The sequence below is a fragment of the Acipenser ruthenus genome, chromosome 18, assembly GCF_902713425.1.
Source record: "Acipenser ruthenus chromosome 18, fAciRut3.2 maternal haplotype, whole genome shotgun sequence".
NCBI lineage: Eukaryota > Metazoa > Chordata > Actinopteri > Acipenseriformes > Acipenseridae > Acipenser > Acipenser ruthenus.
This window is the reverse complement of record NC_081206.1, coordinates 2,457,865-2,480,255: the sequence shown is the minus strand read 5'-3', so window position 1 is coordinate 2,480,255 and position 22,391 is coordinate 2,457,865. Positions and strand designations below refer to the sequence as shown.

The following is a 22,391-nucleotide window of genomic DNA, read 5'->3' as shown; positions in this document are numbered from 1 at the left end:
TACTGTACTGTGCCTTACGCTGCCTTTCCTCTGTTCTGTATATAAGTTGTTTTTTTTTGTGACGGTGACAAAAATAACAATGAAATTAATAATAATAATAATAATAATAATAATAATAATAATAATAATAATAATAATAATAATAATAATTAAACGGTCGATACCTGACCATGCTTCCAGTGACGGTACAATCAGTGAGTGTTGTGTTTTCACATTTTTTAAAAGCAGGTGTCCTCACACAGAATTGGGTTTTCAGAAAATCTAGCCCATGACAACAAACCTGGAGAGATTTGGTTATATTAAGAGAATTCTTCCACCCACATCCACATAAGGAATCAAGACACATTCACCAAGACAAACTCTGTGACGTGTCCCTGTATCAGTTCATTAAGCTCTGTATTTCCTGCCCCTTGCTTTTGCAGTCTTTTCCTATCTTCCTTTGAGACGCCTCTGTACTCACAAGACCCCTGTACAGCAGCTCCCTCCTTCATGTCTCTGCCATTTTACTAACTGTTAAAGATGTCAAATACACGAAAGTTACTGTGATAGAGGCGTGGATTTGTATCAAAGGTATTAAGAAACGCCACCATTTAGATCAATGAATCGATGTCCAAGTGAGAACGTGCCACCCACACTGAAAAGAACGATTTCATACTGTCTCTTGATACAAAATAAAGGTTAGATCCCCCTTGCTGCTGCATCAGTTTAAGAGGGTATCTCCCCAGCCCTGTCCATATAGCCGACCCGGTGTATTGATGCGCTACCTACAGACACATGGGTTCAGACAGCAGGTAGAGCTGCTCATCAGTACAAAGGCAGGATGGAGGTCGAGAGCCTGAACCAGGGTACCAGAGGCGGCCATCCCCGGTCCTGGAGAGCCGCAGGGTCTTCTGGTTTTCGTGCCACACGAGTAATTGGTCAATTCTTAAAGGATATTTTCTAAGGGAAGAAAATTGATTTTTAATAAAGCGCTAAAAATGACCTTTTATTTCCAATGTAACTGAATGCAAAGTTAGAAACTTTGTGAGTCCAAGGTAGAGCTTTAGCTCCCTCTAGTGTCCAATTTCAATACCATAAGGCTAGATTTAAATGACGTTTCTACTTGTTTATATTTTCATATATATATATATATTTTATATATAAACCACCTGCAATAAAGTAAACAGCGCCGTTTAAACAATGGGCGGGGTCTTTTCAAGAAAAAAAGTACAGTACAGTGCCTTTCAATTGGGCTGGGCATTAAACATTATCTCACACTTTACTATATACAACGCAGTGCATACAATCATTCTGTTAAGGTAGACAAGGTTATTTGCACACACGTGCTTCTGTGAATACAGCGGGATCGGCAAACCTCATGTCTGTTTAGCACAAAGCACGATCTTCACCACACGCCAATTGCCGGTTAAGTTTCCCTTTTTGTTTTTCAAACATTCTGCTATTATAGAGTAGGCCAAGGGGTTTTCAACCTTTTCTGTCGCCGGATCCCTAACAGACAAAAAAAAAGTAGAAGCCAGAACTGTATTCTGCATAGGAAAAGCATATTAATAAATACATTATTAATGTAATAACATATTTTTCAGGTTATCCAAACAGTGCGGAAATATTAAAGTCTTTAACTCAGGGTTTCATTTTGGTGTTTAGTAATTTTATCAAGCAGACACTACAATCATCCAGCCAGCAGGTGGCGCGGTGCGTTGTTCGCTCCTGAACATTCCAAGCTGTTTCTCGGTCTCAAACGCTCTTTGTGTCGCTCCTTGTTGTTTGAATACAAATATTTTGTTGATTTTTCTATTTTTTTATTTTAATATATATATTTCTGTTGCTCTTTCGCCATGGGTTGTGACGGCGGGACCATTCCAAAACGACACGAACTCGTTAAAGGACCCAAGAAAGTGGAGAAGGTACGGGGTGGTTATTTAAAAATCTGTGTTTGTTTATAATTTGGATTTGTTTTGGGGCCTGCTGTTCAACTGAATCCTCGGTGTCGCAGTGACTGCTCCAGGGGTTCAGCCTGAGCGCGATTATTAGCGGAGATATTTGATTTGATATTCTCACGGTTAGATACTTAACTTGGATGTAATATTTCATTAATATTTAGCTCTTGGTCTCCCAGAAATGTGTTGCAATATCTTCTCCACTGACAACTCCAACGTTAAGCCCCACTATAATTAGTGTAGATGCCGTACTGTTCACCCACTCCATCTCTTCTGTTTTTAGCGAGTCAGTGCAGCTGTGTTGTACGTCGGTGTCTGACCTTCAACAAAAGCCGTGATTTGTCTCAAGGCAATTCAAACGTAACGTGTAGAACTACTGTATAATACTTACATTGCATCTGATCATGTGCGAGTTAGGGTTGTCAGACAGTACCACAGGGAGTAAAGAGATCGGGTCCTCTCAGGCTTTGAAAGGTGTACAGCTCTGGTATGTAAACGCATCTCAGCTAAGCTCAGCAGACACTGTCCATATTACTGTTTTTAGACTGTCGGCATTCTGTGAAGAAGGGGAATAAAACTCAAGTCCAGCCACTGACCGGCCCTTCCTTTCTTTGTTTGATGCAGGTTGATAAAAATGCTGCACTGGTTGCCCGCTGGTACTACTGCGCTCTTACTCAGGAGAAGCTGAACAGACCCGTTGTCTCCTGTGACCTGGGAAGGTAAGAAAACTCAACTTAAAAACCAATAAACCTGCAGACAGTGTCAGGAATGACAGTAGCATACTGCAGTAAAACCTGTCTAATCTGGCTTTGTGCTGGATTACAGAGGTACTGTTAAATGCAATACTCTACCTAAATAAAAATAAAGCTATGAAATACTATCAAAAAACTATTACAATACATAGAGTCGAAGTGCGGTCTGGGTGTATCCTGTAATTCAAGCATTGCATTCATTTTACCTTCTCCATTAAGTAAACAAGGATTTTACTGTATCGTACCTGTGGGACATGTGCATGTTTACAAAACATACCTGATGATAAACTTACAAAAGAAAAAAAAAACACCTCACTTGATGCTGGAGTGCAGAGTCAGATTTACTCTGATTTTAGGCAGACAAGACTTGAAAATCGTGGCGGATTCCAGAATATACAGGTACCGGATTGTAGAGGGTGTCGCATCATGAATTTCAATGGGGTCGTAACTCAAAAATGATGCCGAACTTTACAGAATGTGTTTTTGTAAAAGGGCTTGATTAGACAGGATTTACTGTAATTAATGTGAGGTCTGCCGATTACAGTAGCTCTGGTGGTAACAGGCACCACCAGAGCTAGCTTGACTACCAGGCCACACAGAGATGCTCAATATTTTATACCGTCTCCCCTTGTTTTCCAGGCTGTACAACAAAGATGCTGTTATTGAGTACCTGTTAGACAAGTCTGCTGAAAGACCCAACATGGAGGTTGCAGTGCACATCAGGGGTATCAAGGTTCGTATTACTTTCACAGAATTGTTACGCTGCTTGCATTTGTAAAATAAATAAAATTGTTAGTATGCTAAAAAAGTTTTGCATTTATTTTATTCCCTGCTTTTCAGTTCCCCCACATGTGATGATACCTGCTTTCCATTGATGAGTTAGTTTTGTTGATATGAGACCTCCGGAGATACACGTGAATGAAAGCTAAGGGCAGGTGATGGAGATGTGAAAATGGTCTTGTGTTTCCTCAGGATGTGAAGGAGCTGAACCTGACTGATAATCCAGCCTGGCAGGGAGACAGAGCGAACACCAAGGGGGATCGCTATGAGGACCTGCACCGCGCTTGCTATATCTGCCCTGTGGTCGGGCTGGAGATGAACGGGAGACACAAGTGAGTGCTGAAATGTGAACTGATGATGTTTCATTTTCACTCGGTGCATATTCTATGTGATTTCCATCTTTCACAATATTTATTCAAATGAATAAAGGACGGTTTAGATTAGGTTTATTTATAATGTTACAGGTTTAACCATATACAATGTTTTTAATTTGACATTTTCCCAAGGAGTGCTAATAGTGATCCGCAGTGCCTAATGCAGCTGAACAGGTGGGCCTCAGGTTAAAAAGTTTGGGAACCCCCTGCATTAAGGGACATTGAAACCTGTCTAAGCATGTGTAAAGTGTACAAATATATTGGAAAAGATAAAAGTGAAATCTCAAGTAACGAAAATAAATCCGTCATGCAAGGATAGCGACCTTGTATATGGTATATAATTGCATAAAATGTAATAAAATAAAATACAAAGGAGAGACAGGGACATCATTATATAAAATAATACAGAACCACCTGTCAAATATAAACAGTAAAAAAAGGAAATGAACCAATAGTTCAGCACTTTACAAGGAACAGACACACCATGGAGGACCTGTGGTTTTAGAAAAAATAAAATGAGATAATGTACAGTATAGAAGAATAAAACAAAATAAATTGATAAATAGACTAGATACAGTGGTGCCTGCAGGTTTAAATAGAAAGGAAAAGTAGATTATGATGTCATTCACTATATAGCGAATAATGTAACAGACATTATTCAAAGATAAATAAATATGTGGTTACCATGGCAACACAAGCCTATAAATACATCCAATGTTTGTTTTCAAACACGCTCCGTTGACAAAAGCATGTTAAACATACTGAAACGTTGGGAAGTTTGCTCTTTGAGCAAAAACGTATATGTAATATGTTTTTATTTAATTCTTTTGTAGGTTTTGTTATCTTCGAACCTGTGGCTGTGTGTTTTCTGAGCGTGCCCTAAGGGAGGTTAAAACTGAGATTTGCCACAAGGTAGGAGAAAATAATATATCTTTTTTTGTTTGTTTGTTTGTTTGCTGGTCTGTTGTCATAACACATTTATTTTAGCTGCATTAAAAATATATCAACAACTAACATGTTAAGTCTGTGCTTAAAAAATCCAGATAGCCTTCAAAAGCATTTATTACTGTCATAATTATTATTTTTTGTGAAGTTGTTCCTTAATAGGTATAATGTTGACCCCACCCAAATATAAGCAAAACCCTTCCCCATGGCCCCTTAGGAATCCCTTCATAATATAGCCCTGTGGCAATGTGCCCTGCCCCTGTGTGTATTTGTGTGTTATGTGTTGTATGTTGCATGTGTTAATGTTGGTGTATTGTAGTTGGTACACGGGATATAATGCGGGTAATGAGTGTTTAAAATGTATAATTGTATTTAGGCACGGGGATTGCACTTCATTTCACGTGCATTTAAAGTATGTAATAATATGTGAACACGGGGTTGCACAGAATGAGTTCACGTGCTGGGATTCAAGTGAATAATTAATTGGTAATTGAATCCCGGCACAACAGAATATATAGATGCACGTTTTACTCACTCGGGGTTGTTTGTTCAGGGCGAAAGAACGGGAGAGAGTGAGGAGAGTAAAGTAAAAAAGTAAATAACCAATTGCTACGTGGTGCTGGAGGACCAGCACGGTACGTGTTTGTTTAGTGTTCGTCCCTGTGTGTTAGTGTCTGTTCGTTTTGGTTATCTGTCTGTTTGTTTATTTTGGCATCACATGCCGTGTCCTGTGTTGTGTTTTGTTCAAACCTTTTATTTATAATAAACCGGCGCAAGCAAGCGCCTTCATCATTTCATTTCACTGTCCTGTGTGTGTTTCCTTTCCTGGGTCTGACGTCACCACTCAGCCAGCCTGTTCACAAGCCCACATTGTACTCCTTCGGAAAGATATGTTCTAAATATAGATAGCCGAGTGCAAATTCAGCTTTGTATTTGTCCTTGACCTTGTTTCAGGTCTTGTTTTAATGAATCCTTTCTTGTAGAATCTCACTTGAGATACATAGCTGAATGTATTTTAACAAGACCTTTACATGTTCCCTCAAGGTCCCTGGGCCACTCTGTCAAATTAAGGCATGCTCCATTTTCATCTCGGTTGAGGGGGTTTTGGAGGCAGAGACTAGCACATTCTCAGACTATTGCCAGGAAAATATTCTCATTCTGTCCCTTGACCTAGTGCTAGACTGGGAATTACTAACCAGGATTCAGACTGATGTGTTTATTATAGGGAGGAACGTTTCCAGCTGTTAAGCAGATCCCAGGCTTTCTGTTATGATTACATATTTCTTTCCCACAAGTTTTTTTACCTGCCCTACAGCTGCAGCAGACAGGTAGATGTGTGCATTTAGATCAGACCATAGAAAAGTTTGGGAACCTGTGTTCTCAGCACTTTTATTCCTTTTAGATCGTTACTTCTGTTCTCGCTGGTGTGCTGTGTTTGCAGTAAAGGGGCGTGCAGCAATCTGTTAATTTCTGACTCTAATCCTGTAGAACTAGATTGGAAATAAAAACATGTAGAGCAAGATGCGGTATCTAGAAATTTTATTGATAAACATATATGTGCCCTTGGTGAAATAGTGCATACTATCATAAAACACATTGTTGTAACTGTCCATTAACCAAGTGTAAAATGTGGTAATAAATAATAATAATTTTCAATAATTACTTTCATACATCTTTTCCATTATTTAATTTTACATTACATTTTTATTACACACTGCTACATATTATAGGTGGTATAATAGGGCTGTTCCCTTTATGCAAGCGGGAAGCATATTTCAATTTCCATACAGTACTTAATCAGTCAACCCACTTAGTTCAACATAATTACAAGTATATACATTGTTTTATTTCTTGTAATTGTTTACCTTAAAATAGTAAAACTTTTAAAAAATAAATAAATAAATAAATAAATATTACTGCTGCTGAACAATAATATTCAGTTCATATTCTACATTCCTGTTTTTTGTATTTTAAAGTCTGCCCAATACACATTTCTCAGCATTGAAAGTAGTCCTTCAGTTTATGAAGAAGCGCTGTGCGTGTTGGTGAGCCATTGGAATTTCTTTGGGTGTCTTAACCCTATGTTCCTTGTTTTAAGTGTTGTAACAACAATAAATAAATAATAATACTAATCTGCTTGGTTTCTGCTCTGCAAAGAAAACCGTAAAAAAAAAAGAAAATCTTTCAAGTGGCTTCCTATGTAGAAGCCTTTCTTTTTGTTGTTGTTGTTGTTATTGAAGTAGTTTTTTTATCCAGAATAATGAAATCCCTTGTTGCAGAAGACAGCAGGGCGTTCCGTATCTACGGCTCTATAGAAGCGTTGAGCCTCATTCCGATGTAGCTCTCATTCTGTAGCTGCCAGGCAGGCTTTATGGTGACATTTGCCTGCTCCAGGACTTTAAGACGGTGCCAGCGCTCCATACACACCACAGCAAGAGGATAGGTCTCCAGCTCAAACTTGTTGGCAAACATGTTGTCTTGTTCTATGACCCATTTCAAGTCCCCGGGTCCATAAACACAGATGTCACGAATGTAGTGCCCTGCAAATAAGATAAACAAGTAACTTATGTTAGGCACCACACACGGTTTTAAATCACAAGTATTATCAAGGGACTATTTGACACAATTGCTTTCTGATGTCTCCCAAGTTCAAATCCCAGAAATAAATCATGAAGCATAAATCAAATGTATAATCCTGTGCCAGGGATGAATATCACTTGTGACTGGGATATAGATATACGGTACAATCTTTAACCAGTACACCATTTCAGTTGAGGTATGCTTGCAGAGTTAAGAGGGAGAAGCAGGCTTTTCATGAACACTCGATTCACATTTTTATTTAAAAAAAAAAAAAACAAACAAAAAAAAAAAAAAAAAAAAAACCTCCTGTACCTTTACACCCGTCATGTGCCTTTTTTTCCTGGTCCCTCCATTTTATTGAGCGAACATTGCCCTCCCATCCTGCTTCTGGGTCTGCTCCTGGAGCCCCTGATAAAAACAGTAAAAGTTTGGATGCTTCCTCTCAAATCTACTGTTCTGTACAGCGCGCACTGTTTATTGACATATCAAAGAATAAAAAATCTGAAAGATAGTTAATTAAATTATGGATGTTCTATTTTGTGAAAGCAAAAAGAATGAATGACAAGCATTGTCATCTGTGCATGCCTGTTGCACAACATTGCTGTCTTACCTGGTAAACGATTGAGTGTCACCCAGTAGTGTTCATCTGGGCTGTAGGTGTCCTTGGACCACTCCAGCAGGTCCTTTGCACGCTGATCCTTTAGGACGAATTCTACGAATGGCCGTGTGAGAGAATAGTAAGCGTTCCCAAAGTAGAGGACCAGGTCATGTGGGGGCCTCCCTTTCTTTAAGTTTAGCCGCTGCACATGGGGGTCCTTTGGGTTCATTATCTCCTTGTGCTGGTTCTGTGTCCTATGGCTCATGGTGGGTGGCTGCTTCACCCCGGGTGTTATACTCTTCCCCCTCCACTGCTTGCCCTGCAGGTTCTGAATTATCTCGTGGTTGGTTTTGGTGGGGAAGTCCTGGCCGCAGAGATTTATGACACTCTTCCAGGGCACTGGGAAGCGCACCAGGTCCTTCATGCAGTTCATGTCGGCCTGAAGCCGGGAGAATCCTCCATATACCACCTTCTCTGCTTTGGAGGCTAGGAAGACGTTAGGGAAGCAGTCAGTCAGACTCCTGACGGCAGCTTTGTAATCCTCGGGTGACTTATCGTCCACATGGATGCAGTACACGTTCTGAGGGGCGTAGATGGCCCTGAGCAACCTTATGAACATCTCCAGCTCCTTGTGGATGGTTATGATGTAGGCCAGGGGGTATTCTTCCTCCTCTTTGCTTAGAGGGCTGGTAATGAAATGCAGGTCCTCTGCCAAGCGGGAGCAGTTCAGCTTGGCTCCCAGCAGAAGCGTTTCCGGTTTGTGGAGCTTCAGGCATTCGCTCCCGAGCTCCTCGCCGTCGAAGAGGGACATGCACAGTTCATCGGGGTGAATCCCGCACACTGCCGTATCCACTGCTTCCTCCGCCTGTAGGCTGGGCACCTTGGTCTTCACGTATATTAAGGTACAAAGACATAGACCCAAACAGATGAGGAAACTTAGCTTGGCAGCATTAAGCTGGATCATAATAGGTCAGCCCCAGTTGGTGTTGCTAAAATTACCTGGATCAAGAAAAAAATAAACAAAAATAAATGCTTTCTGTATTTATGATACAATCCAAAATGTAATGTATTTTAACAGTGCAAGGGTGTTGAAAGAAATAAAATAATACTAATGCGGGTAACACCTACCTGTCTCTGCATTAGCCTACTGCCATTCAGTTTGATGACAAAAGGTGCATTGTTGCTGTGTTGTATTTTTGCAGTCATTTTATTTCTTTTCTATTCAGAAAAGTTGCCTCTTGTACTGTTTTGTTTTTACCCTTCCCAGTCACGGAGGAGTAGTAAGCATGATGCACAAACCAGGCCCTTAAAAGCCCTCTTCTGATTTAGTTGATAGGACCCTGAGGATTGTACCTCTAGTTAGACCCCTTGGGTATTTAAGCTGAGTGTTTACCATTTGAGAATTTTGAATAACTACAAGAGATCATCTTAATGAATTCCAGAGGGGATTTCACTATGCATTAAAAAGAAAAAAAAACATAGGTTGGAAACACAGCTCCCAGTTCTGCGTCAGGTGTGCTTTAACTGGTTTTGATTCTGTTGTGCTTTGACCGACTGAATTAAAACATGATTATGTTTAGCCTCCCTGCAGCATATACGAATGGGGATTCAGAGTGAAAGTTAATTCAGTTTCGGAAAGAAAAAAAATATCTGTATCTGGGGCCCCAGTTTATAGTTTAGGTACATGCTCTTTCTGAAGCCACTGACAAACATTCTGTTCAGGGTTGGAGGAAGAATATATTTATGCAAAGTACTATTAAGCTCTTCCCGTTTCGTTCTAGTGCTAGTTATATACAAATTCATATTTGATCAAAGCTGATTGTTGAAGCAAAGAAAACAGAAGTGGGAAAGTCTGAATTTTCATACACCGCAGCACCAAAACACATGGCCTGAGCCACAAAAATGTGCATATTTTGAAATATGCACAATGCCCCTACATTGTAGGTTGCAGCGAGGAAATTGCTAGTTTTGATTTATTTATTCATTCATTCATTAAATAAAATACATGTATATCAAATGGGTCAGACCTGAACAAAAGTGTTCAGTCAAGGTCCTGTAAACCCCCCATATTCAGTTGCAGTATTATGAGAATGCTTATCCGCAGTGTTCAATAATCCACACCTTACACATGTTAACAGCAGTACTGATGATGGCATACCATTCATGATATTTTTAGATCGCAGTTCTACTGTGGTCTGACTGGAGCTTGTTTTAAAAATATAATTACACAAAGAATAGCGCAAAGAACATGGTATCTAAATCTTTTGAATTCTATGCAATAAATACAATGGTCAACCTAAATCTACAGTACAATTAAACTGAAGATTGGTGCAACAGTAATTTTTAGCAATGTAACAATGCACTGCTGTCAGGATATCATCTGATCTATCATGTAAAGAATCCATCACGATTCATCAGTCTACAATGAAACGTTACAGTCCTGGTGCTTATGTTGTGGAGCTGCTTAGCCACGGTTTGGATTCAAGTTAGGATGTGCTACAGCCAGAGATCTACTTTTTAAAACCTATTTTTGTGTTCAAGTCCATACCTGATGTGTACTATTTAACTGCCTCTTATTTATAACTATTTATTTTGTGTACATATGCGTGTAAAACCACTTGATTCAATTTCTCCTTCTATATGTTCACAGACTGCTGCATTGGCCCTCTGCCGAAAAAGCGTTTATGTATTGTTGTACATTTTTTATAAACCTCTAGAGTAAAGTACTTTTTTGATGGAGCAGTTTTGGAAAAGCAGATCTTGAGAAAGAGAGGAAGGTCAAAACATGTGACTGTAATTTGATGAGCAAGTGCCTTTTATGATGTTTCACTCTTTAGTGCACAAGGCTTCTCAAGACTGCCATTATACAGGGGAAATGCAGGCGTGCTGTGATTTTTCTGAACTGGAAACTTCCCATGAACAGTAGGTAAAAATATCCTGTAACCAGACTTCTGTGTAGACTTCCGTTTGAGAAGTTAAATGACTCATTTCAAAGAACAGGTTTACTCTGCAGTTACTGTTCACAGCTTTAATGTTGCTTGGAATTTTGTTCTGAAGCCAAAAAAAACAAAAAAAAAACACAGCCATTTGCTTTTCTCTGCACAGGGTAGAATTCTTGGCTGTTTGCCCCCCCGTAATATACTTTATTTACATTTTATATTGCACCTTTCATCACAGGGACCTCAATGCGCTTTACAACATTTTACACTGTAATACAAAATTTAAAAGCCAAAGATAATTCCTGTAAAACAGTTACAAAGTCTAAAACGATATATAGTCAATGATAAAATTATGGTTAAAAAAAAGCCATTTTATAAAAGATTCTCTGCTTTTTTGACTGAAGATGGTAGAGCATTCCACAATATTGGGGCTTTACAAGAGAAGGCCCTCCGTCCCTGTCTTTATTCACTCTCGGAACAACCAGCAGCCCTATGTATCCTACGTATCATTATTTATATGAATTTTGAAATCGTCAAAAACGCATGTTGTAATGCAGCAGCAGTTTCATTTCCAAAACTGATTACATACAGATCAACACATTTCAGACCAATTTGGATTTTGTTCTAAACGTGGTTTACACGTGAAGTATTTTGTTCTGTCCCCTGCAGCTGCACAAACAACCCATAATAGTAAACCTGCAAACTCAGGGGAGCCTTTTATTCAGGCAGGGCCCTGACTGCCCAGATTCCTTGCACCTGTTTGTTTAATTTGCAAGCGTCTAACCCTGCTAATGGCTCATTGAAACTATCAGCGGGAGGCAGTCCGAAGTCCACGTTGGTATACTGACACCAGTTAATTTGTGTACTCTGTAGAGAAATTGGTATTTGCTTCATTAAGTGAATATTTGTGATATTGCTGACAAATGTGCAGATTTCACCAGATTCCAGTGGTACAAAATAGTTTTCTTTATATTGTATGTTCTTCTGAGGTAATTAAAGTATATGCCAGTGGCTGTCAACAAATCTGAGAAAAAAAGGCAGTGGTTGCAGCTATCCGTGTATACCTTGATAATAACTTTGGAACATAGTCAAACCACAAAATATTAAAACTAGCACGGGCATTGTATGTAACATTTTAAAGCAGATACTGAGATACTTCCTGCTAACACTTGAAGGAAAAAAAGGTTTAAAGAAATGTTATTTTATTTAAATCTCACCTGATGAAAATGTTAATCCCAGTCCGAAAGGAAAGATCGTGTTAAATATTAGCAACAGTGAATCAGCAGTCAGCCAGCCTGTGCGTTTGTTTCTATAAATAAAAATGTCCCACTTAAATATTCAGTGCTGTTCTGTATCAATATATTCCTCCTGCTTTTCGCTTCCTCTGTTTTCGCCTCTTGCTCCAGATCTTTTATCTGCTGTTGTACATGGATTCTGTCTTCCTCTGTCTTTCGGCCTGACTTGTTTGTTGGTAGTAATGCAGTGAGCAGTTTCCTCGTGAGACTGGTGGGTGTGTTTAAAACAGATTCCTTTAACCCAATTAGAGGAGGAGAATAGTTAGTCAGTCATGCAGCGGGGAACATTCTCTGCCTCTGTGTGTGTGTCATCGCTTTTGTATATTTTTTAATTTCAGTCGCATACAGTTGTTGATTCAGTAAAGCGTTGCATTGGTTGCCGAGTAATATATCTGTGTGGATGTTGTAACCTCTCTCTCTCTTTCTCTCTCTCTCTCTTTACCCTACCCCTCTGTAACATGTCTTACTCCGCCCTCATCCATGTGTAATGAGGGCAGTTGAGATTATTTAACTTCTCTTGGGTTCTGAGCGAGAGTGCCTGTAAACACAGTACATGCACCCAACACCGCCAGGCTGAGTGCTAGAGCTTAATGATTAAGTAACCTCGGGCTGACCCTTCATTTGAGAGGGGGCAGTTTCTTTTTTTGCTGTTTTGGTTTAGACTATGCTGCATTATGGGCATCCTGTGCCTAGTGTAATGTTCAGAACGTACAGGGTGAGAAATGTTGCCCTTTCCCAGCATTCAAATTATGATTTATTTATTTCAAGTGAATGGCTTGTATAAAAAATGAGATCAAGCTCACACACTGGTTTTAGCACCATCCCAGTTGGAATTGGAGCTTTTTTTTGTAAAGTAAAAGGCAGCCAACTTATATTCCAGAAACCCTTCCCTGTTGCCCGATAACATAAAATAACAACCATGCAGGGTAAGTGTAAGTTTTCCATCCTGCATGTTGCTGTTGTAGTGGCCTGTTAACCTCAACATCAGGAAACTTGTATGTCATTTATCACTTTATGGCTCTTGTTAGATTATGACCACCCCTGTGTCCTTTTTTTCTTTGTTTAAATTCTTTTGAAACTTGTTTTAAATAACCCAGCTGTACAAAATATGTAGTATTTAGAGACAATTCTCCCCTGGCCCCTATCCCATTGAGGCTCTCGGCCACCTACTGTAGCAACACACCTTCTGAGACCAGCCTCTCCACCTGCCTCCTCTGTGTGTGTGTGTGTGTGTGTGTGTGTGCTTTATTGGCTGAATTCCTTGAGGGTTAGCAATGCCCTTCATGGGGTCATAGCAGCTATGTAAATGTTCCTTCATGCTGCTGCACTTAACTAGTCAGACTGATCCGGGTAATCATTTATTTGTGCCGCCTCGGTAGTAAAAGGTCAGATTTCTCTGGCACACATTGTATCCTGGGGACTATTCAGTTGAAACATGTTCCTCTAGGGGAGGGACTTGCTGTAAATGGAATGGGTTTTGTGATTTTTTTGGCCAGATATGACACCTACAACTTTGTTTAAAGACACATACGGCGTTTGTACTTATACATAATACCGAGAAGTGTGACCTTTCAAGTGTTTGAACTTTCACTGAAATTGTTATTCCAAGCAGGGGGTATTATTAATGAATGTGACCACAAATAAACACTGGCAGTAATGGTAAAATCTATCAGTGAAAAGCTTCCAAACTGTAGATTAGGAGTAAATGTTGGGAAACCAGTCTTATCTCCTTCTATATCGCAAGATAACCTGTTTAGAACTTGCGTAAATGCATTCTTCTGTTGTCTAACCCTGGCAGACCACAGAAATGTTTTATTTTAGCAATACCCGAAACGGGTGATTTTATATTTTCCTTTTACTGCAGGTGTGGATCATATTCAAAAAGCATGAGTGAACAAGTCAATGCATAGTGTTATACCACATTGAGGGGGAGGTCAAATTTCGATTAGCATTTCAAGGAATAGAGTTTGTATGCACTTAAAGGGTTCCCATAATAGGGCAAAATGTACTTGACTCATTAATGATCCTTAATTAAGTTAGAGCATTCTGTTAATGACTCTTCTACATTTTCGGCACTAATATTAAATGCATGCTACTTACTGTGGGGTTCATATGGTTTGCACTGTGTGTCCATGTGCTGCATTAGCGTCTTCAATTGTAGATTCACAAGCTTTTTTTACTGGGGATACATTCCCTGCAAACAACAATGCGCTGTCAAATTGAATGCGGCCCCTTTTTAAATACTTTCTGTTTTACTTATCTAAACGTTGCTTCTGCACATGTGCAGCACAGCCTACTTTGCATACCAGAGCTCTCAGAACTAAAACTACAGGGAATGTGCTCATGTTTTGTACTCCACTTAATCTATCGGTTATTTTTTTAGTTTAGTTTATCAGAGAGGATTATGAACTGGAATAACGTAGTCACCTCTTGCATTATGTATTCTCTGTTGTATTGTATAATCTTCTGCATTCTTACCTATGTACTGTTTGGAGTTTTATTCTAATATAGTAACATATGTTCATTCCAATGTTGTTTTTATGCCCATATTCAGTAAGGTGGTGTTCTCAGTTTCCACTTTCCAGCATCATAGCTGCATTCACTGCATTCCTATGTACAATGAAGGCACTGTGTAAACAAGAGAGCCTAACTGACTATCGTACAATACTCACAATAGAGCCTTGGGCTGGGAATAATCTGCTGTCATCTTCCAAAAAACTTACTTAAACAAGCTACATTAAGATGTTGTCACTATAATCATGTTTCTGCAAACCTGTAAATAATAATAATAATTTTATATAGCACCTTTAAAAGCAACATCTCAAAGCGCTTTACAAACAAACAAAACAGAAAATAAAGTCATAAAAATGCCTTTCTATAAAAGTAGGTCTTTTAAGCTAGATTTAAAAGCATTAAGAGTGGCAGAATCCCTGATCTCTTTAGGAATGGTGTTCCAAAGTTCTGGGGCATAACAACAAAAGCCCTGTCGCTCATAGAACGCAGGTGAACAGAGGGAACACATAACAATCCAAGATCATTTGAGCGACGGTTGCGTGAAGGAGTGTAGACTGATGATGAAAAAGTAAGCCCAGCTGTCAGTCTTCCACCAACCTTTGATTAAATGTATAGTGTTACCTAATCAGTTAACTCAGACAGAACACTTGACACATTGTCTTTTAATATTTGCTACATAGCTGTATCTTGTGATTTAAAACAAAATGAATTCACTCCCACGTTGTTTCTGGCCAGTGATACAGAGAGCACACATGCTGCATTTACAGTTGGCACACAGCTGTTTTATATGATTCTTTCAGTCAGGTTTCATTGCTGGAGTGGACCAGCGAATTAATGCAGCTCAAAAAGGAAGAGCTACATTGTTGCCAGTAAAGGAAGCGTTGTCCTTCAACCCTGTCACCTCGTAGTGGTATTTGGATATTTAGATTAGAGTCCTTTTTACCGAGCCGATGTCATTTGAAACTGTGTCTCATGATTGGAGAGGGGAAGCAGGGTATTTGCATGTCATCTTTGCTGTTTTCAAGGGGTGAATATGGTTTGCTTTATGTTTTTGTTTATGAATATGTGCAGAAATAATACCTGCTGCTGGTAGGCCACCTTTACCTGCAGCTGTGGAAAAAGCACCTGCGTGTTTTTAAAGAGGAGATGATTTATCTTTGCGGTGATATCAGGACATTTAGTGAGTTGGTAATGAGTGAGGTAACAAGGTGTTCAGTTTCAGGGCTACTGCTGCTGTCCCAGTACTATTCACAGGGCTGTGTGTGTGTGTCTCTCTCTCTCTATATGGAAATGTATGTATTATTTGTTTATTTAGCAGACGCCTTTATCCAAGGCGACTTACAGAGACTAGGGTGTGTGAACTATGCATCAGCTGCAGAGTCACTTACAACTACGTGTTACCTGAAAGACAGAGCACAAGGAGTCACACAATGAGTCAGTGGCTGAGGTGGGGTTTGAACCGGGGACTTCCTGGTTACAAGCCCTTTTCTTTAACCACTGGACCACACAGCCTCCTATATTATAATGAGGTGTTTTGTTTTTTCTTCCACTAGTGCGGCGACCCGTTTCGGAACAGTGACATTGTGATTCTCAACGGGAGCAAGGAGGAGGTGGAGGAGCTCCGTAAGGGGATGGAAGAAAGGCGAGCCAAAGAAAAGCCGGGAAAGGTACAAAGCAGTATTGAGTAATACTGATGTCACGGTAGTAATGGATTCCAGACCTGTATGAACACTGTAGGTGGCTGAGCGGGTAGTGCTGCCAAGTGATTTAGCGCTAAGCTGAGGCAGTGTTGCCTGGAGATCAGAGCCAAGGGAATGGTAGACAGTGTGGCCAAGTGTTGAGAGCTAAGGGACTGGGAGGCAGTGTCGAACTTATTTCCCAATTCCTCTTGTGGAGGATAGCAGCAAGAAAGTTTTGCTGTATGTATGTATGTATGTATGTATGTATGTATGTTTATTTATTTTATTTATTCATTAGTTCATCTGTCAGACATTTTTGTCCGCTACCTCCACTGGTACACTGGTTCACTAGCGAGTGAACAGATTTTTTGAATATGAAAATGGCATGAGACCAGTTGCAGTTTGTACCCTTCATAGCAATTGTTGGTAACCAGGATTGGATTGTGGTATTAACAATTATTTCTTTTCCCTACATATATGTGTTTAACAATAAAGACAGTGACAAGTATTACTCAAGATCTATCCAATCAAGCGGTTTATTAAACAATACTCATCTCCATCCCATTATTGCATAGTAATATAACAACACGCAAATCTGTTCTTAGATTATATTAGACACCTAACTTAAGGTAATTTAGGGGGTGGTAACTTTTATTACTGTATTCCTTCGAATTTAAGACGAAGCCCAAATTTACTACCCTCCAATTTGATGAAAAAATAATACTTTATGGCATTTATATATATATATATATATTATAAAATGTTGTTCTTGTTTCAGAAATCTAAGAAATCCAAGGCAGCAGAAACAGTTTCCAAATCAGAAGCTTCAAAAGGTAAAGTTAAAGGTACACAATGTATGAGCGAGAGACAGAGAGAGAGAGAGAGAGACAGTATTGGTGGTTCAAGGGTGTTTGCTTTATGACCTAAACTTTGGAGTGTCAGTGAAGTAACCACAATAAATCAATCACCTGTTTTATTTATAAAAAAAAAAAACTTTACGCAAACAGTGTTTGTTTGGACTGCGTTCCTAGAGCGACACCGCTTGTGGGGAATGTTAAAATACTGTAGATGATTAAACTTTGGAAGAATACAGTCACATAATATTTGGCACAAGGCTGGTTTTTGTTGAGTAAATGTATTTCAGTATGAGATTGCTGCCGATTCCAGGCCACTGTAATCTCAGTAGTAACGCCTGTTACAAGTATATAACCTATTCTGGTTTGCATAGTTTAATGCTGGGAGCTGGTTTTTAAATGTTGTTCCTGAGCCACAGGATGGTGCTGTTAACCAAGCAGTGAATGATGGTGGCAAAATTGAAGAGAATGCCTGTGACTGTGCATTCATTGAGAAGTAAAAAGACAGTCCTGTCTCTGCTTTGGGCCGTCATGCACACCACGTTTTCTTGATCTTTTTGCAGCAGTTTTGGGTTTGTGTGTTCAACAGTTCTGTTACATACTGACTTTTGATTTCTTTTTGTGATATGTTTGTTTTTATTTCACCAGATAACCCTGGCCCCTCTAAAACTACGAAGAATGAACTCAAGACAGCCACTGTCAATAAAGCCGAAGACAGCAGCGCATCAGGTGGGTCATTAATCGCGCATGGCAGTAACCAGTATGATGTAGTTTTAGTGGCAGAATTGTATGGCTTGCTTACCTGCACTACACCTTTTAATTGTGCTGAAGATTGCCTGGTCAGATTTTTGAATTGAACGCTTTTCAATTTAGTAGACATCTTCCAGTTGGAGATGAATGTGTCCTTGCTCTTTCAGCCCCTGAACCTTCCACTTCAACAGCAGTGTCCATAAAACCCGTTGCCGCTGCTGGCAGCAAGAGGCTCTTCTCGGGCAGAGATGAGAAGTCTGAGACTTACAAATCCCTCTTCACCTCCCACAGCTCTGCGAAGCGCACCAAGGACCAGACATCCAACTGGGTCACCCACACGCCTTACCACTTCTAAAACAAAACTGTGCCCCTGCCCAGTGGAGCTGACCTCCTCTCTGTACCGAATAATAATGACAAAAACAAAACGGAGAAATGTATGCCATTGATTGCCTTTTTAGACGGCCATAGTGTAGTGTAGGGGAAAAGCAGGATTTTGTTTTTTAGGGATAGCACAGACATTGCTTGTTTGTGTTGTGTGTGTGTGTGTTTTTTGTTGCTATGCTAGTGGGAGTTTAGGAAGAGCCAGTTAGGACCTGGCTGATATGAATGTAACAATTAAGGATTCCTATTCTAATCTCTCGTGTGATACCCAGCCCTGTTGGAGGTGTGTTGCGTATACGAATCCAGCTGGTAAAGCCATTCACAGCTCACTAGTGAACAAGGAGGAGTGGACAAGACTCTTTATTAAAACAAAATAATTTAAATAACAAAGGAGTGAAGTCAATACAGTGGCATCCAACCCAATTACTGCAGCAAACTAGAGCACGCTGTGCAACGCTATGACTAACTTTGTCAGCTTTTAATGCGAAGTGAGAAAATGAACGAATCCTTTCTGTTGTACTTCTTTACAAATCTGATTATTTCACTGTCTCCTTTGTAAAAAAACAAATAATAAATAATGAAATATCTTTGTTTTACTGCTGACTGTTTGGTATGGCATGCTGATTTGAGAATTGAATGTGAAGTTTGAGTCTGAAGTATTTCCTCACCAATTAGATACAAGTCTACTGATCAGAGTAAACCAAACTTAGCATCCGATAAACACAGTAGGGTTTGCTGCTGATACTATTATGACTGGAAATGCAAAAAAAAAAAAAGATATATTTCAATCCAAAATATAATAATAGATATATTCTTTAAAGGAAAGCAATTGCAAATCGTGTGTATTCAATTGAATTACACTTCCAAGCTCCTTCAGCTTTACTGGAGTAGTGGTGACATACTGTTGGAGGACAGCCACAGACTATTTATCATTCCTAAAACATGCTGTACATCAGCTGGTTAAACTGTTACTGCTGCCCCAGTGATGAAGCAGGAAGTATTAGCAGCCTGTCCCTCAATCCCTACTGTTTAGTTATTGGAAATGACTCACTTACATTTCTAAAAACATCAACAGTTTCATCAAGGTTGCATTAAGGACACACGAGTCGCTGTTGCATCATAAAAGCGTGATCTTCTGTTGGATTCCAAGGTTTCACTTTCGCCCTCTAGATGGCAGCAGAGCTACGTTGGTATTTTAACCGCGTAAGCATTCATATGGTCGGTACGATAATGCTTTTGGGGTTGGGTTACATATCCGCGGGTGAGTAGATATTGTACTTCGGTCATTATCTGTAACCCCCCCCCCCCCCCCCCCCGCCCCTATCCCAAATGGTAACCTAGGTGCATTGCCAGCGAGTGCGGTTTTTGTATTTTTTGCATCCGATCTGTAAGTTTCTGAGTGATACTTTAACCCCTATAAACAAAAAAGGCAAAAAGTGGCATTTCTCGCGAGATAAACCTCGAGTTGTTCATTGCCCATTAAAATGAATTTACTAACTCTTCATCTTCACCGGCAGTTCAAGAATGTGGACTGAAGCTGATTTAGAAATGTGACCGTGTAAACAGAGCGTTTGGAGTGGCATGATGTTTTTGTACACGCGTTGAAACCAAGTTCTTGCCATTCGTTTCCTTCACATGCAGGTGTGATTAGTGTGTGTGTGTGTCGACTCGGATCTGGAGTCTGATCGTGACACTCGACCAAACAATGCGGTGGTCTGTCACTTTGTGTACAGTCATGTTGTGGGGTTGCCGTACAATCTTTGATCCAAACGAGATCACAACGCAGTCGGGATGGCTGGTTTTACGCAGCCTGATTCTGTGGAGACCATATGGAAACCAATGCGTCTGGACGTCGAGAGATGTCTTGAATACAACACAAGAATCATTAGAAATATAAAGGTGGTGGAGCAGTTTTTTAAAATATATACTGTTGTAGCAATACATCTCTTGCACACATTGACTGATGCGTTAATGTATTTAATAATTAACCCCAGTCTTAACGCCGCCAGGTAACGCACAGGTACACCCAAGAGTATCGATGCACCTACATTCTCTTTTAAAATAAATACACTCTAATCAGCTGCTTTCACAGATCCCAATTAGCGCTGCTTTCGGACTACCTTACCTTAAGTAATATTGGAGAGTCCAAGATTAGTCTAATCAGAGTCTGTAAAACCAGGTTAACGAGGTTTTGGTGTCCTTTGGCATTTGTCAGACATTCCTCTGAAAATGATTTTGTAAAGGTTAGAATGCTGTCTTACTGGAAATGAGAGCTGTCGTAACTGCTGGTAGGGACAAGACAACGAGACTATGGTGGTTTGAAATATAGAAGAGATAACGAGGCACCTGCTCTTAAACGCCACGGGATGAGGGTGCGTGTCTCTGGCATAGCAGAGCGCCGTATCTACCCGTAGAATCGTTCTGCTTTCTCAGAAATAGCGGAAAACTTACAAGCAAATATCCTTTCTTGGTCGTACAATAACTACACATTAAGGCCATCATAAATACGGTAAACGTGTGTATTAAGGCTTTTTGGTTTTAATGTTTTTTTTTTTTTTTAAGAGTAGTTTACCATATCTTCCCCTACACACACGCAGAGATACAAAAAACGCAGAAAGACGTTATGTTTCTATATTTGTGGGCAATTTTGGAATATAATTTTCCGATAAGCAATTTTAAAAGTTGTTTATTCAATATCATCAGAGGAGGCTGCCGAACGTCAAGTCCATACACGCAACCAGAAACATGAAAATAAAATTTTAAAAAAGCTGACACGAAAATGAGAAACTGCGAGACAATTTAGCACGGTACGGTATACACCACGGGCACTGACAATATGCCAATTTTAATAATAATAAAAAAGACTGAAATGCACTTAATAGAGTAACCAGTATTACTGGATATATATACATATATATATATATATATATAGAGAGAGAGAGAGAGAGAGAGAGAGAGAGAGAGAGAGAGAGAGCGAGCAATAAAATAACAATAATCATGTTTTCCATCGCCCTTATAAAGAGTCTATAAGATATGGAACATTAGTTATTTTTTATTTTTTTAAAAAGATAAAATAGGCGTAGGCGTGCAGATCCAGCCTTTTTTATTGAGTGAAAAAAACAAGTCAGCGAGGCCGATTTTATCAGCTTCCTTCTTTCCCGACAAGGAAGGTAACCTCAGCGTTTGAAACACTTCATATTTGTATGAAGCCAATAACCTGTACTGGGCTGGGGGCTTTTCCAGATTCAGCATGTATAATTCAATAAAGAACACAGGTCAAGGGTGTAATAATTCAATGTAATAGTTTAGGACATAACACAAATCTATACCTTTACTCATTATTATTATTATTATTATTATTATTATTATTATTATTATTATTATTATTTGAACCAGGAGATTTATCCACCGAGACCGGGGTCATGCAGAACAATCCGAGACATTTAAATTACAGTCTAGCTATACCCTATTCTATATCATGCGCTATCATCGACACGTTTTGAGAACGCATTAAGTGAATGTCTCCTGTGGTTTCAATGCGTGCTAGTCGCTCATTGTCTGGACTGGGTGGGTATAGCAAGAGTAACATCTTAAATATATAGAAGAGATGTGATGCTATTAATTAGGAATCGTTACAGTGCAGGCGCCTGTGTCCTATTTTAAATGAGAGGGTATCGCAATACAAGTGCATAATAAACTGACCGGAGCTGCCCTTTTACTGTTCGATATTCTGATTAGAAAAGAAAACCCGTAGGTTCACTGCCATCATATTTTAATTGAATTTGAACCTGTGTTCTTGTTGACAGCGGGCTTCCACGGCGTGGTTGCGTTGGTAATTTGCTGTATAATAATGTACATTATAGAGACGGACAAGGCTGGAAATAGCGATGAGAACAGCAGTTTGAATTGCTAACGTAAATGGGCTGCAGTTTGCAACCTCGCAAGCCAGGACAGTATGACATCCAATCAAATGTATGTGTGTATGTAGTTTTTTTTTTTTTGTTAGTAAAGCA

At 39.5% G+C, this 22,391-nt stretch overlaps 2 protein-coding genes and 1 long non-coding RNA gene across 3 annotated transcripts; 1 reads left to right on the top strand and 2 right to left on the bottom strand.

The window, feature by feature from the left end:
- Positions 1 to 102: 102 nt before the first annotated feature.
- On the bottom strand, positions 103 to 2,566 carry LOC131698572 (uncharacterized). The gene is made up of 3 exons (XR_009307636.1): positions 2,329 to 2,566; positions 1,355 to 1,488; positions 103 to 939 (listed from the first exon to the last, which is right to left on the bottom strand). It is a non-coding gene; the product is annotated as an uncharacterized LOC131698572 (long non-coding RNA).
- On the top strand, positions 1,670 to 18,974 carry LOC117420781 (replication termination factor 2-like). Its single transcript, XM_034034419.3, has 9 exons — positions 1,670 to 1,904; positions 2,562 to 2,656; positions 3,329 to 3,422; positions 3,662 to 3,801; positions 4,677 to 4,755; positions 16,268 to 16,381; positions 17,172 to 17,226; positions 17,896 to 17,976; positions 18,165 to 18,974. Exons 1-9 carry the CDS (start codon positions 1,836 to 1,838, stop codon positions 18,350 to 18,352), a joined length of 915 nt encoding a protein of 304 aa, XP_033890310.2. The 5' UTR covers positions 1,670 to 1,835; the 3' UTR covers positions 18,353 to 18,974.
- On the bottom strand, positions 6,318 to 12,606 carry LOC117431005 (beta-1,3-galactosyl-O-glycosyl-glycoprotein beta-1,6-N-acetylglucosaminyltransferase 7-like). The gene is made up of 4 exons (XM_034051577.3): positions 12,123 to 12,606; positions 7,979 to 8,965; positions 7,681 to 7,776; positions 6,318 to 7,328 (listed from the first exon to the last, which is right to left on the bottom strand). Exons 2-4 carry the CDS (start codon positions 8,928 to 8,930, stop codon positions 7,090 to 7,092), a joined length of 1,287 nt encoding a protein of 428 aa, XP_033907468.3. The 5' UTR covers positions 8,931 to 8,965; positions 12,123 to 12,606; the 3' UTR covers positions 6,318 to 7,089.
- Positions 18,975 to 22,391: the final 3,417 nt, after the last annotated feature.